The following is a 13,100-nucleotide window of genomic DNA, read 5'->3' on the forward strand; positions in this document are numbered from 1 at the left end:
CTTGTTGTCTTGCCTCACATTCTTAGTGACATCTGCAAGTTGCTGTATAATTGTGTAGTATTTTTATGCTGCAGTTCTTGAAGTAGGTATGGTGAGAGTTCTCTCAAATGGATTTGGATAAACAGATGGGATTGTATATAGAATATTGTGCTATTTGAGCTTATCAAATATATATGGGTGGTGAACTTCTGAATGACAGTGCTCAAAGGATCATAGTGGGTGAGGTTGCATCTGGCTGACATCTGGTCACCAGCGGTGTTCCCCAGGGCTCAGTTCCAGGGCCAGTACTGTTCTACATATTTGCCTGTGATCTGGATGCAAGAGTGGTATGCATCCTCAGCAAGATCACTGGTGATACTGAACTGTGAGGTGCTGATGACTCTCTGGAGAAATGAGGGGCCTTGCAGAGGGATCTGAATACACTGGAGCATTGAGTTGTCATGAACAACATGATCAACACAGGACAATGTTCGGTGCTACACTTGCCAGGCACAGGCAAAGACTGGAGTCAAGTTTGACTGGACTGGACTTGACTGGAGTCAAGTTCTCTGCTGGCAGAGAAACCTGGGATCAAATGTCCTAAAACACTGAGGCAGAAATTCACTCAAATTCATGCTGGTTTTGTATTAGAGAAGGAATATTGGACAATTGTATGTTTCAGTCTTTTTTTGTTCATTTTAATTTTTTTAGAATTCTTTCAAAGGGTCGAAGTCGAACAATGTTGGGACTTGTAAGATCAAATGGATGTTTATTAGTGTGAAGTGTTGTTGCAGTGCTCATCCAAATGAACTTGCACACGCTACCATGCTGTGAGCCTACTTGTCTGTTGGGATTTCTAAGTTTGTTTTTCAAGTGATTTCTTCAGTGAGTGACAAAAATTTCCATCAAGGAGGTGAGACTTGAGATCCTGTTGTTGGGCAGGAGTGCTCAGTTGCATGAATACGAGATAGGAGCAGAAAAGGAGTCCGTAGCTTACAAGAATATGCGAGTGAAGTGTTATGCTGTGATGAAAAAGGCAAAAGGCCAGCTGGAAGCATGGCACAGGAGCATAGCCTCTGCCTCATCTATGGCGCTGTTTAGCCATTTTCTAGGCTTCCCAGTGATGTACTTTGCTCTCGCACTCACAGCTACACCTTTGGAAGTTCCCTGTTGGTTTTTAGAAATATGTTTGCTCACCTATTGGAGTTCAGTGTAAAACTTGGAAAGCTGGCAAACTCTGTATCTGTTTTAGAACTGAAGTAGTATTTCTTCCTCGGTTTGAAGAGACGTTCCAAGGTTAGCACTTGCACATGTGCTATTTATTGTGCAAAATACTTCCAGAGACTCCTCTGCCCGACAGGTGTTGCTGTAAGTACTTGTATCACGTTTCACCAACTTTGATTTAGACATGAGTTTGTCTTGCCTTTATGATTGTTATCCCAATTCTCCTGTAAACTTGAGTCTGCCAGATGTCCTTACAGATCCCTCAGGCATGGCAAAGAGTTTGAAGTGAAAGACTCCTCACCACTCAAATATGTCGTGAAGCGTCTAAGTTATAATTAGGATACAGTGGACGGCTTCACATGAAGTTGAGCTGGCAAGTGTTACCTTGAGTGGAGTTATGCTGCGAAGTCAGCCGTAGAAAGCTTCTCATTTAAAACTGGGGCAGTGGACATAGCAGGCATTTCCACTTAAAATGTCCTTTTCAGTACAGCAGAAGAATTGTTACATGCAATTACTCACAGTGTCTGCTCATAGGAAGGAAGTGGAAGTCATTAAAAAAAAAATTCTTGTTTTGGTACAAGAAGTTGATCTGGCACTTCAGTGTTTTCCAGAGCAAGGAATGGATTGGCAGGATGGTGGAAGAAGTCAGGAAATACTTAAATGGCAGAGCTAGCAATACTTTCTAGGCTTCTGATAAATACAGCGTGTAAACAAGTAGTTGACTGACTGTTAGCCTAACTCAGTGGTTAGCTTAACATAGTGTGGCAGCTGGTTTGGTGAGGATCACCTGAATTCCTTTGAGATGGAGGAGGGCATTCAGGAGCTGTATGTAAATTGTAGAGATCAGTGAAGGCCAGAATGTACAACTGATTTAGTGGATATTTGACTTACTGAGGTCACAGATCAAGGAGAGAGTCCTCTGCTTCGGCTTTCTTGTCTGTCTAAATCATGCTACTTGCCATTTAGTTCTCTTTTCAGCACCTCTTGTCCTGTGGTCCATGCACCATTCTGTGTTTAGAATGAAATATAGATGTGGATGCAGCAGAAATAGGGCTTCATTTCTGTCCCAGACTGTCATCTCAGTAACACTGTGAACCTTTCCAGAAAAGAGTGGGGAAGTAAGGAAGAAGGGACTTGTAGCTCATCTTACAGCAATTTTCCATTTTTCTCTCTGGATATCATCTTGTTTTGTTAGATAAATTTAGGAAAGAGGTGTTATATGACAAGATTATTTTGTTAGTCCTACTGTTTTTTTTTTTTCTTGGCAAATATTTGATGCTGTTTTTTGCATTGGATAACAGACTGCCTCAACCACTAACATTTCTTGCTCTAGCATGTAAACTTCCCAAGCTCCAGAGGGAGCAAATAGACTGTATAGTGTGCTGCTGTTAAACAAAACAAAAACCTCAAAATAAAAATCTTTTGAGATTGTTATATAGCCTATGCAGTTCTTTTAAGGACCTGTTGTTTTCTGTCTTGTTTTCAGTGATGTCAACTGAGCTCCATTAAGTTAACTCAATTTTCATTGGCTTACAAATTCACTCTACATATCATGTTAAAATCTTTAGTATTTGTGACATAAAATTAAAAAATTAAAGTATGGGAAACTATAGGATTTGGTTATGTCACTTTAGTTACTTAAATACAAAGCCTGGCGTAGCAGATGTTTTTTCTGAGGCCTTAGAAAGTGAGAATATACAAACATGCCATTAAAATGTTGGTTACAGATCCTGAGAGTGCAGTCTGGAGAAAAGACCACACAAACTCTGCTTCAGGATGTTTTCATTTTCTGCCTGTCAACAAATTACACTCTGCTGTGGAGATTTACAGTAGTGTGCTAGTCATGTTACTGTCTTGTGGATTGAAGCTGTGCGTGCACAAAACAATAAAATCTGAAAGTTTGTTTTTAAGACAGTAATGCAAGTCAATGGTCTACTCAAGGATGTGGTTGTGGTTGTGACTTGTTAAAATGGAAATGGGAAAATAAACAGGAAAAGCATATGGAGTAGGTTTGTTATGGAATATACCACCATGTCTTGAATTCAATTCAAGCATGAGGACTACAACATTAACCCTTAAACACACTTCTGTGAGTCAGAATTCTTGATACACTATTAATCAAAATCCCTACTACCCATCCTCTCGGTAGTGAGAGGAAAAATAAGAGACCCCAATTTCCTTTGTTTGCTCAGGTTGCAGTCTTTATTTAATGTGCTACAAAGCTCTCATTTATTTGGTAATTGTGTATGAATGGATTCTTATGGCCTTGTGAAGCTCTAATTAGACTGATAATCTTGCTCTGGTTAAGCAGAATGCTTAAGCATGTGCTCATGTCCTCTGTCTGGCTAATGAAATATCTGTATTTGAATAGCCCACCGAATCAAGGCTACTGACTGACTTCTATTGCCTTCAGACCCTTAAGTCAAATGGTAGCTGTATTTTTAATCTTGGGGAGAAAAGTCCATCTACCAGTGCAATAAGGTCTGGTGGGCAGGCATCTCTCCAGAGTTCTCCAGAGTAGCTGCATGCTGTGTGTAGAAAAGAAGTCTTGAGGGAAGAAAAAAGTTGTTTGTGGATGTGTGAAGTGCTTTGTAATATTCTGGTGGAGTTTTTTTGTTGTTGTGTTTTGTTTTTCCAGAACTCCTGACAAACTTTCCATTTACTTTTGATGGGTACTTAACAGAAAGGGTAGTGATATTCCGCTGGTCTGAGTTTATTCAGACTCTTATTAGGACAAGTATTGATTTCTTCTCCATCATGCTTCTTCCAGTAAAGGATTGATTTATTCTTGCCTGATGTGACTCAAAGAAGAAACTTTATCCCTTGATATCAAACAAGAGTAAAAGCTAGCTATCAAAGTAGAGATTTCTGTTCTGGTTATCAGTAATGAGTTGCCCATGGAGGAATATAGTTCCCCTTGGTTTCCAAATGTTTGTTATCTGCTTAGCGAGGAAGTCTTTGTTATATACCCAGTGAGATCTGAGGTGGGTCCCTTTTGCTTAATTGTTCTGGCCTACAGGAGCAACAAAATAGGCTCAGTTGTTGTGTTTGTTTGCTTTCAACAAACAAACAAAAGAAAAACAAACAAACTAAAAAATACCCACAACATTTTAAGTAGTTGGAAGAAGCAAATGTAGGAATTAGTACTTGACTGTATAAGCTGTTAGGTTGTAAGTTAGGAGGCGTATATTGAGAGCTTTACCAAATGCATTTTAAGTGGGATTCCTGAAATGTAATTGTTGGTTTGTAAATTATTGTGGTATGTTAAACCTACTACTAATTCTGCAACGCCTTGTATATAAGATATATGAGTTCAGTGACCAGAGCATGAATTAGAGAAGGCATGTGTGTAGTCCCAGCAATAAGCTGTGGAGAGGCTATTGTTTCTCATCAGGTGAAAAGACATCACCTTAGGAAGTCTTCCTGTTGCTGTGTGGCTTTATTTTGGTTCCTGCTTTCTCTGGACAACAGATGCTGGCTGTTGAATAACATTCCTGCTCTCCTGCCCTCAGATTCTTCTTCAATCTGTGGTAGGGGGTGGTTGGGCCGTGGCCCTTCATTGCCCTTCCCCAAGATACAGCCTTGGATTTTTTCTCTGGACGAATTTCTTATGGTTTCAGCAGTCATTTGCTTTGTGTTTAGTTTTCAGGGACAGTGTATATAAAGCACACCATGAAGTCATAAATCTAATTCCTCACAGCTTAATGAGGAAGGAGGGAGTGACATATTCGTTATTGTAATGAAGAAGGTGCAAAATGTAATCTGTCTGAAATAGCTGCTGTGTGCTGACAGTGCCCCGTGCAGGCTGTTGTCATACTTGTTAATTTAATCTGTAAACTTGTCTCTTTGGGACTAGTTTCTTAGTGTGAATTGGAGTTTGTTTGGAATACCACACCCATGAGTGGGGATAGAGAAAATAAATGAAAAAGCTGCTTTTGCTCCCTTTTTCTTCCTTTCTTGTGTGAAAGTGGCCCAGCTCTCTTCCCACTTAAGCTTTCTCTGAAAAGTACAGTCATATGATGGTCACTTTATCTGACAGATCCTTCCTTCTCTTCTCGATTCAGAAATGCTGCTTTGACTGCTGTTATATTCAAAACTTCTTCGCCACTCAAAGTTCATTCATCTCCAATATTTGTTTTTTTCCCTTGGCTCCATTTTGCTTTACATCCTGCATTACTCTCATTGAGCTGAGATGGCCTCTGTTCCCTTGCTAGCTTTTTTTGCTGGGATTAGCTTTCTGTACTTCTGTTTTTTTTTCACTTTGGCCACCAACATGATGGTGAGCCTCAGGTTTGATTGACTGCAGCTACTTTTATGTGCATTATTTTACTGTCTTCATTTGTTTAAAACTGATCTAGACAAACTTTAGCTTATATGACATTTGAATTTGGCAGTGGCTTGGAAATGTAAAGTAGTCATCAAGTTTGTGATGTAGTTCAGACTTTTTCTTTACATATTTACGTGTTTTTTTGTGGAAAGCATTATTCAAGACAAGTAAAAAATATGTAGCCTTTAAGCACCACAGTGCGCTCAGTCTTTCCGTTTGGCACACTGCAGCCGTGCCTTGGAAGAAGTCAGACCAAGTTCACTCAGTGTTATGCATGAGAAGCACTTTTAAAATTAAGTGATTAAATAATTTCACTTGGATCTCTAGTGTGTTTTCCTCTCTAAAAGAAAGCCATTCTTATTTGCACTGGGAGTAGAAAGACAAAGGAAAAAATTCTTTTACCGTGACCTTACAAACACAGACATTTCAAGATCACTGACATAATCCTGTAGCATAAATCTTTTTAAAATACTGTAATCAACAGAATGGGAACACTTTTATTGCTGATTATTTCTGAAAAACATTATTGGGAGTGATCAGAGCCCCAGGTAGCTTGGGATGATCCTGCTGTTAGTGAGGTAAAGCTGCAGTTGGAAAGCTTGTGGTCAGTGATGTCTGTGGTCACAGTACTTCTAGCTAGCATGAATATTGCTGTTACAACCTTGTAAAACTTCGTCATCAAAATGGGAGCAGAAAGAAGTGAGAAGAAACCGAAACACTAAGGCCTGCTCAGGTAACTCTAGCTGTTGAAAGGCCTGGAAGCACCGATATGCTGTATGACATCTGAGCAGCCGTAATTTTATTGGCACTTGGCCTCTAGCAAACATGAGAAAGTTTGGGTTAGTCAAGTCTGGTCTGCTAGTTTTTGGGGGTAAGTGGCAAGGGTTGGGTGGCCTCTGTGGGGAGGGAGCAGGGGCTGTGCTGTGCTGGGCACAGCTGCTTCTAGTCTGCTCCATAGCAGTCACCACAGAACACAGCTGGGCTCAGCAGCAACGTGGTGGCACCTCAGGGAAAATGTATTTGGGAGGGGACAGAGCATGACAGTGTGAGGTATGAGATAGCGTGTGAGAAACAGCCCTGTAACATTTGCTAAGTGGTTTCTCTTGAAAAGCATTTGTCCCGTCCTGAAGTATCAGATATAAATGTTAATAGACTATCTCTTTGTGGGCTTAAAACACTATGGCTATCTTAATTAGTTAAATAGTTGTATGCAACTTTTCTCAGTATGTCAGTATTTGAGTTGAAAAATGTCACTGTGCTATATGCTACGTATGGGATAATACTCTTCTCAGTTGGAAGATCAACACCAAGTTGGAAGGGTTTCTGTGAGATGTTTTGGACAACTCAAGATACATACCTGTTAGTTGTCTTCTTTGGCTAGGGATTCTAGAATGTGCAGATCCTATAGAAAATCTTGGTAGAAGCCAGACTTCCATCTGCTATGTTGACATTCTTATACTTAGTACCCCTCATATGAAGTAGCCATCTAGCTTTCTACAGTGGGAGGAACAGGATGATGCACATTGTTTCCCATGATTCTGTGGGTCTTCTCCAACCTTGGTGATTTTATGATTCCTCTTAACTATGATTCCATTGCTATGTTCACAGAAACTGAATGACGTTTCGGTGATATAGTGCACAGACACAGCATGTGAAGGCTTAGATAAGAACTTACAGTGCTGGGAGGATTTTCCTCTTGTGCTGTTTATTCCCCACTGTTCCCTTCATGTGTAGATACTGAGGAAATCATTGAGTGCTGGCCTTAGTTGAGGTAATCTGTGCTCCTCAGGACCAGCAAATGTATAATCCAGAGGAACTAGTTTAAATACATTAGGGTTTTTTTTTGTTTGTTTGTTTTTATATCTGTCTATTAAACTAGAGACATAACATTTGGCAACTGTTTGTGGCTTTACCATCCTTCGCAGAAATCTGGATTTATAAAATGATGAATGGATTGCAATTATCAATAAATACTTCATTTTCATTTCTGACAGTTATAACTCTATTCTAGTGGCTTTTCTTCTTATGTTAAGAAAAAAAGATACTGTCTTTAGGCTAACACTGAAAAACCACAAATAGGGTACTTTTAAATATCACTGAGCAGAAGTATATGCAAAACTTGGTTTAGCATAGTCATTTAAAACTGCATAATTTTAAGATGAGCAGGAGTGCATTTTCCTTCTGGCTGGTTTGAGTGGAGAAAGCATAAGAAATGAAGAGAGGGCTTGCTAAAACAAAGCTATTATTTTTGCATATGCCAATGATGATGATTATTTTTCTTTTTTCCAACAAGAGGAAAAACTGAAAAATTATAGTCCAGCAATTAGTGATCACTTATTGTCTAGAAAGCAGTGTTGGGTTTGCTGGTTATTCAAGTCTTTGCTTTTCCTGTTCTGCTATCCCACGTGCTATGAGTCAAGACATTATCTTTCAAAAAGTGTACGCACAATTCAGATGATGAGAGACTTCTTGAACCACTTAGCAGTAGTTAACTCAGCTAGACCTGATAGTTAAGCTAACCTGCATACAAGAGAACTGACTGTTTTCAGCATGAATTTCATTGCAGTGGGAATGCTGAAGTATTTGGGGTGATAGTGAGTGCTTAATTTTTCCCAGCAGCAGCTGCTGATGAAAACCAGCTTGGGGTAGAGAAGAGTGAACAAGTATTAATACTTTGGATGGTGTTGAAAGACATGAGAGGCATTAGGTTTTACCTGCCCTGAAGCTTAAGAGGATGCACCACAACTACTGTGTGCTCATACATCACTCAGGCATGTGTAATGAAGGTGTCAGTCTGTGCTGATCACCCCTCATTGTTGTGTGACCCAACCCAATGTCTTTACGTGAGGTCTTGTTAAAATGCTGTTATCTTCAGTGCTAGCTTGGATACAAACATACTGTCCGCTATTGCATGGTCCAGAGATGCCTTATTACAGTTCGGATGCATTTTCATATAAACATGAAACATTTATTTTTTTTTTATACTTCAGGCAACAAGAGCTTCTTTGACTCACCACTGCAACAGTCTGGGGGACTCCTTGGGCAAGGAAAATGATATTGCTCTGATTATTGATGGCCATACACTGAAGTATGCCCTTTCATTTGAAGTCAGGCAGAGCTTTCTGGACTTGGCACTCTCCTGTAAAGCAGTCATTTGTTGCAGGTAAGAAATTCTGGAATTTATTTTAATGATAACAGAACGGGCATGAAGCTTTATGAAATTTCACCTTATATGTTAGCTTTCCTTCGTACTTAGAGTGCCCCCTTAAGAAGGGCAATTGAACAAGGTGATTTCAAGGGGTCCCTTCTAAGCTGTGCTTATCCTATGATTCTGTGACTGCATGAAAATGTTGTTGTGTGGGATCTTTTTTGTTTGTTTTCTCCAGTCAATGTTCTTAGCCCTTCTCCAAAGCTCTCTTCTGAATGGTTGCCAGCTACAATGACTTTTAATTCCATCTCAGTCCCATATAACTGTCTTTTAGCTGTTGCTGTTTGATTAATTTTTGAAGGGAGCATGACATGAGGTATTGATGAGTCTCATTTTCGCAGCTGTTTCATAGGACTGAATAGGAGTGTGTTTTACAAGGTGGAGCTCATATAATTGCAGTAATTGTCTCTTGAATACAACAGGTCCGGTTGTTTTTGGAATCCACGGTAACAGTGGAAGTATTGAATCCATCATATACTTCTTATGCCACTCTTACCCTCTGTGGAACTCTGTGTAGGTCTGTGTTATTACCTTTGTGCTCAGTTACCTTGGGTTTACAAAGCATTAACTGCTCAGGAAGTAAATGGATGCCATGTTGTCCACTAATGCTGTTACCTGTGGAGGGAAGTTGACAACCAAAGTCCTTATTTTCATCATCTATCTGTACGCTGAAGCAGATTGTTAGTTTATTCCTCAGAGATTTGGTGAGCTCAGTCAGGGACCTGTGTAGTTAAAATAGACTGCAATGTTTAAAATTTCTAGTTCATTTTATATACATACATATATAATATGTATGTGGTTGCCTGTTTTACAAACAGAAATGTAATGTTAGGCATAACGTTTCTTTTACTTTTTCATAACTAAGCCAACAGCAGTTTTAATTATTAATGAATTAGAAAATTGAGGAACAATGCAGGAAAACCATACTGTAAAGTGTAAATCAAAGGGAAAAGATGATGTAATTTCTTAGGCTTAAAAAGAGGAATAAAAATAACAGGGTTTTGAATCCCCAGGGAAAAAGAGGAATGCCTTTAATAGCCTTTAAGTCTTTGCAGGAAACTTTTTCATTTACTTGCCAGGTGCTTGATACTGAAAGAGGAAAAACATTTTTTCTACTCTGGGCTGTTTTAATAGTACTTCATGTGTTAAATAAGACAGTGCACTTAAACTTCAACAGGAAAAAGTTTTAAATTGTAATTGGCACAGCAAGAGGAAATTTCAAATTAAACAGAGTTAGTCTTCAAACAAAAATGTTAATTGAGAGGGGGATCTGGGTCTTTAAACTTGGTGGTATGATGTTTAGGCACTTTAGGAGGAGTGGTGTTGCTATTCTCAACATAGCATAAATTTGTGGGACTTAATATTTCATAAATTTACTGTAAGATTTTTCATTCCCTCTGGGTGTTTCAGCTGCATTTGCCATTCAAGGATTTTTTTTAATTTTTTTTTAATATACTTAATATATACTGTATGTTCATTTGCTGGGCTTTGGGCATAAACTGTAGTTGAACTTGATTCTCAGGAGTAATCTCTTAAAATGAAACTGTAGTAAGCCTGGCCCCATTTTGCATTTACAGGGAGAGATGGTATCTTGTGCTGGGGTTAAGTCTTCCACTGTTGCATAGTCTCTTAACAGGCCACTGGCACAGGAGGAAAATACACCCCTTGGGAGAGTGGTGAAGCTTGAAAAATCAAACCAAACAATTCTTTAAGAAACAGCCTTGTTTGCTGAAAGTTTTTCCAGAGGCTGACAGATCTTATCTTCCTTTACACTGACTGGGATATTGGTATGCAACTAGTCCAAAGTGAGCAAAAGTTACTGTTCAGTGAAAATAAATGTTGCTTGGAAAGCAGTTCAATTCCAGACTTCATTTGTGAGACCTGGGCTGTTGCTCATCTGTCTGTGGAATTCACATGTTCCTAAAAAAATGTTTTTAATTGTTTTATGCATGTAGCAAAATGTGTTAAATGGTTAAATGAGGTAATGGTAACCAAAGGATATTTTATCATTTATCTAGTGTTTATGCCTCTTGGAGAAAGTTAGTTTGTACAGCAGATTACTCTTTGTGTTTGAATATGAATGCAAAGAAAGGAAGATGTAGCTTTCATGTGACTACACCATAATTAAGTCCTTACTGAAGAGCCTGCCCTGATTTAAAATCATCATTGTTTGTTGAATGAAACAAGTCTCTCCAGAAAGATGGGTGGCACAAGGCACAAGGGAACCACATCTCTCATTGGGTTCCCTTAGGGTGTTTCTCATGTTGGTTGTATTGCTGGCCACCTCTGCTATACATCTTGAAGTAGTGGCACTGGGCTGTTGTTTAAGCAGTATATTAATTTTATCATAGAATCATTTGAGTTGGAAGGGACCCTTAAAGGTCATCTGCTCCAACTCCCCTGCACTGAACAGGGACACCTACAGCTCCATCGGGTGCTCAGAGCCCTGTCCAGCCTGACCTTGAGTGTCACCAGGGAAGGGGCGTCCATCATCTCTCTGGGCAACCTGTGCCAGTGCTTTTCAACATATATCTCTACAGACAAGAATGTTGAACTGAGCTTTTGTACCTAGACCCTACAGCCTTTTTCAACAGTGATCAATGGCCTCATTTGAAGAGGGTTTGGGCAAGTACGACGAAAGAAACCAACGATTCCACCTCATGTCTGACTTAAAACCTACTGTTCTGAACTTCTTTATTCACAAATGAGGAACATCAGCTGGCATGGTGTGGAAGTGTTGGGATGGTAATCACTCACCTCGCAAATCTGTTCCAAATGATACAACAGCAGAAGCCCGTCAAAAATGTGCTAAGCTGATTCATTGCAAGTTTTGAGAACTTGCCCTACAGGACAATTCTGCTGTGCTCTCATATCCCTTCAGTGAGATATAGTGAAGTATTTTCTTCTTAAAGACAATAAAGTTAGTTTGACCACCCTTTTCTTTTCCTGCATTTATTGCATAAGAGTCATTTGTATTAGAACATCACCAACCCTTCCTGAAGTTCTCAAATCCAGTATTTTTCTGTTTCTGCTTTTCATGTTGGGTTGATGGAAATTAGTGTAGCTGTGAGGAATTGTGAAGCTATCGTGAGTTCATCACACTGTTGTATAAGTCACAAGATCTCATTTTTGGGTTTTGGCTCTTGACAAACAGTTAATCTCAGGAGGAACAGAAATAAATGTTTCAATAGCTGTATAATCTGTCAACTCTTCTGCCTTGCAATTGTGTGATGTCCTGTTCTGCAGAGATCCATGAAATGGCACTGCAGTATAAAGAGAAATGGAGGAAATAGAGCAACATTGATTTCTGTGCATTATCTGCTGTTTCCACAATGTCATTTGCCTTTCTGTGGTTACCACACCATGATTTTCCTGGCTTTTAGGTTTGATAGTTGTTGGTCAGTATTTGAGTGTTAACTGCAGAACTCTTGCCTGGCCTCACCAACCAACCTCGTCAGGATATGTGACTCAAACTCTTGTATTCTGTACCTTGAGAAATAGTGGAGCTGTAGTGATGGTAATTAAAAGCTGAGGGAAAAAGTAAACAAAGTGAGAAAATGTGTGTTCTTTAAAGAAAATAACCCTCTCTAACAACAAAAAGAAAACCTGATTGTTTTCACCTTTTTTGCTGTTTCAAGCAAAAGTACGCGCATGTGTGTTGGGGTGGGGAGAAGACATGAGCCCAGTAACACCACTCTGAGAAAAGATGGTAAATATTCCAAAATGAGCATGCCCTTTGGTTAAAGCACATCTATTAGAGTGTTGAAAGGGAGGAGGTTTTAATGAACAGAGAGCAGATGACAGGGGAAGAAAAAAAGCAGCCTGTGAAGAGTACCTGTTGCTAATTGTTAGTGTCACTTTGTCAGCTAGGTAATGAGAAGACAGATGAGGAGACAAGAGAAGTTGTCTCAGCATGTGAGTTGTGAGGCCAGAGGTTGCATGCTTCTAGTCTTCCATCCTCGTTCTGAGGAGACATCAATAATATAGCTCACAAAATGAACATCTGGAATACTTCTTAAATATTTATGCCCATAAGTCTCGTTGTTGCTGGGGTTAGTACCTGACAAAGTGATTATTCTGTGCTGTAATTCAGAATGTATGTATTTATTAAATCAAAAAACTGTCTTGTTGACTTGCATTAGAAAAGAGCCCTATTCTTGTGACAGAAAATTATAACGCAGTTCTGATTAGAAATATGCAAACCGATTCTAACATTAATTGGTCCCAAAGAAAATTATGGATGTGTTGCATTTTCCTGTATATACAACTGATGTTTTCCCTCATCTCTCACCTACTGAATTATCAATGCTTGTTCTCTTGTTCTATTTCTGACAACTCATGACAGCATGGCATTCATCTCAT

General features: G+C 39.3%; 1 protein-coding gene across 3 annotated transcripts in view; it reads left to right on the plus strand.

Annotated features, from left to right (window-relative positions):
- The window catches only part of ATP8A2 (ATPase phospholipid transporting 8A2), a 315,266-nt gene that overhangs the window by 112,207 nt on the left and 189,959 nt on the right, over positions 1–13,100 (plus strand). For all 3 annotated transcript variants that reach the window (XM_025146849.3, XM_004938791.5, XM_025146850.2), the window contains one exon: positions 8,521–8,693. In XM_025146849.3, the coding sequence (XP_025002617.2) occupies positions 8,521–8,693 (173 nt within the window). The remainder of the gene's footprint in view (positions 1–8,520; positions 8,694–13,100) is intronic.

This window comes from Gallus gallus, chromosome 1 (assembly GCF_016699485.2).
Source record: "Gallus gallus isolate bGalGal1 chromosome 1, bGalGal1.mat.broiler.GRCg7b, whole genome shotgun sequence".
In the NCBI taxonomy this organism is placed as follows: domain Eukaryota; kingdom Metazoa; phylum Chordata; class Aves; order Galliformes; family Phasianidae; genus Gallus; species Gallus gallus.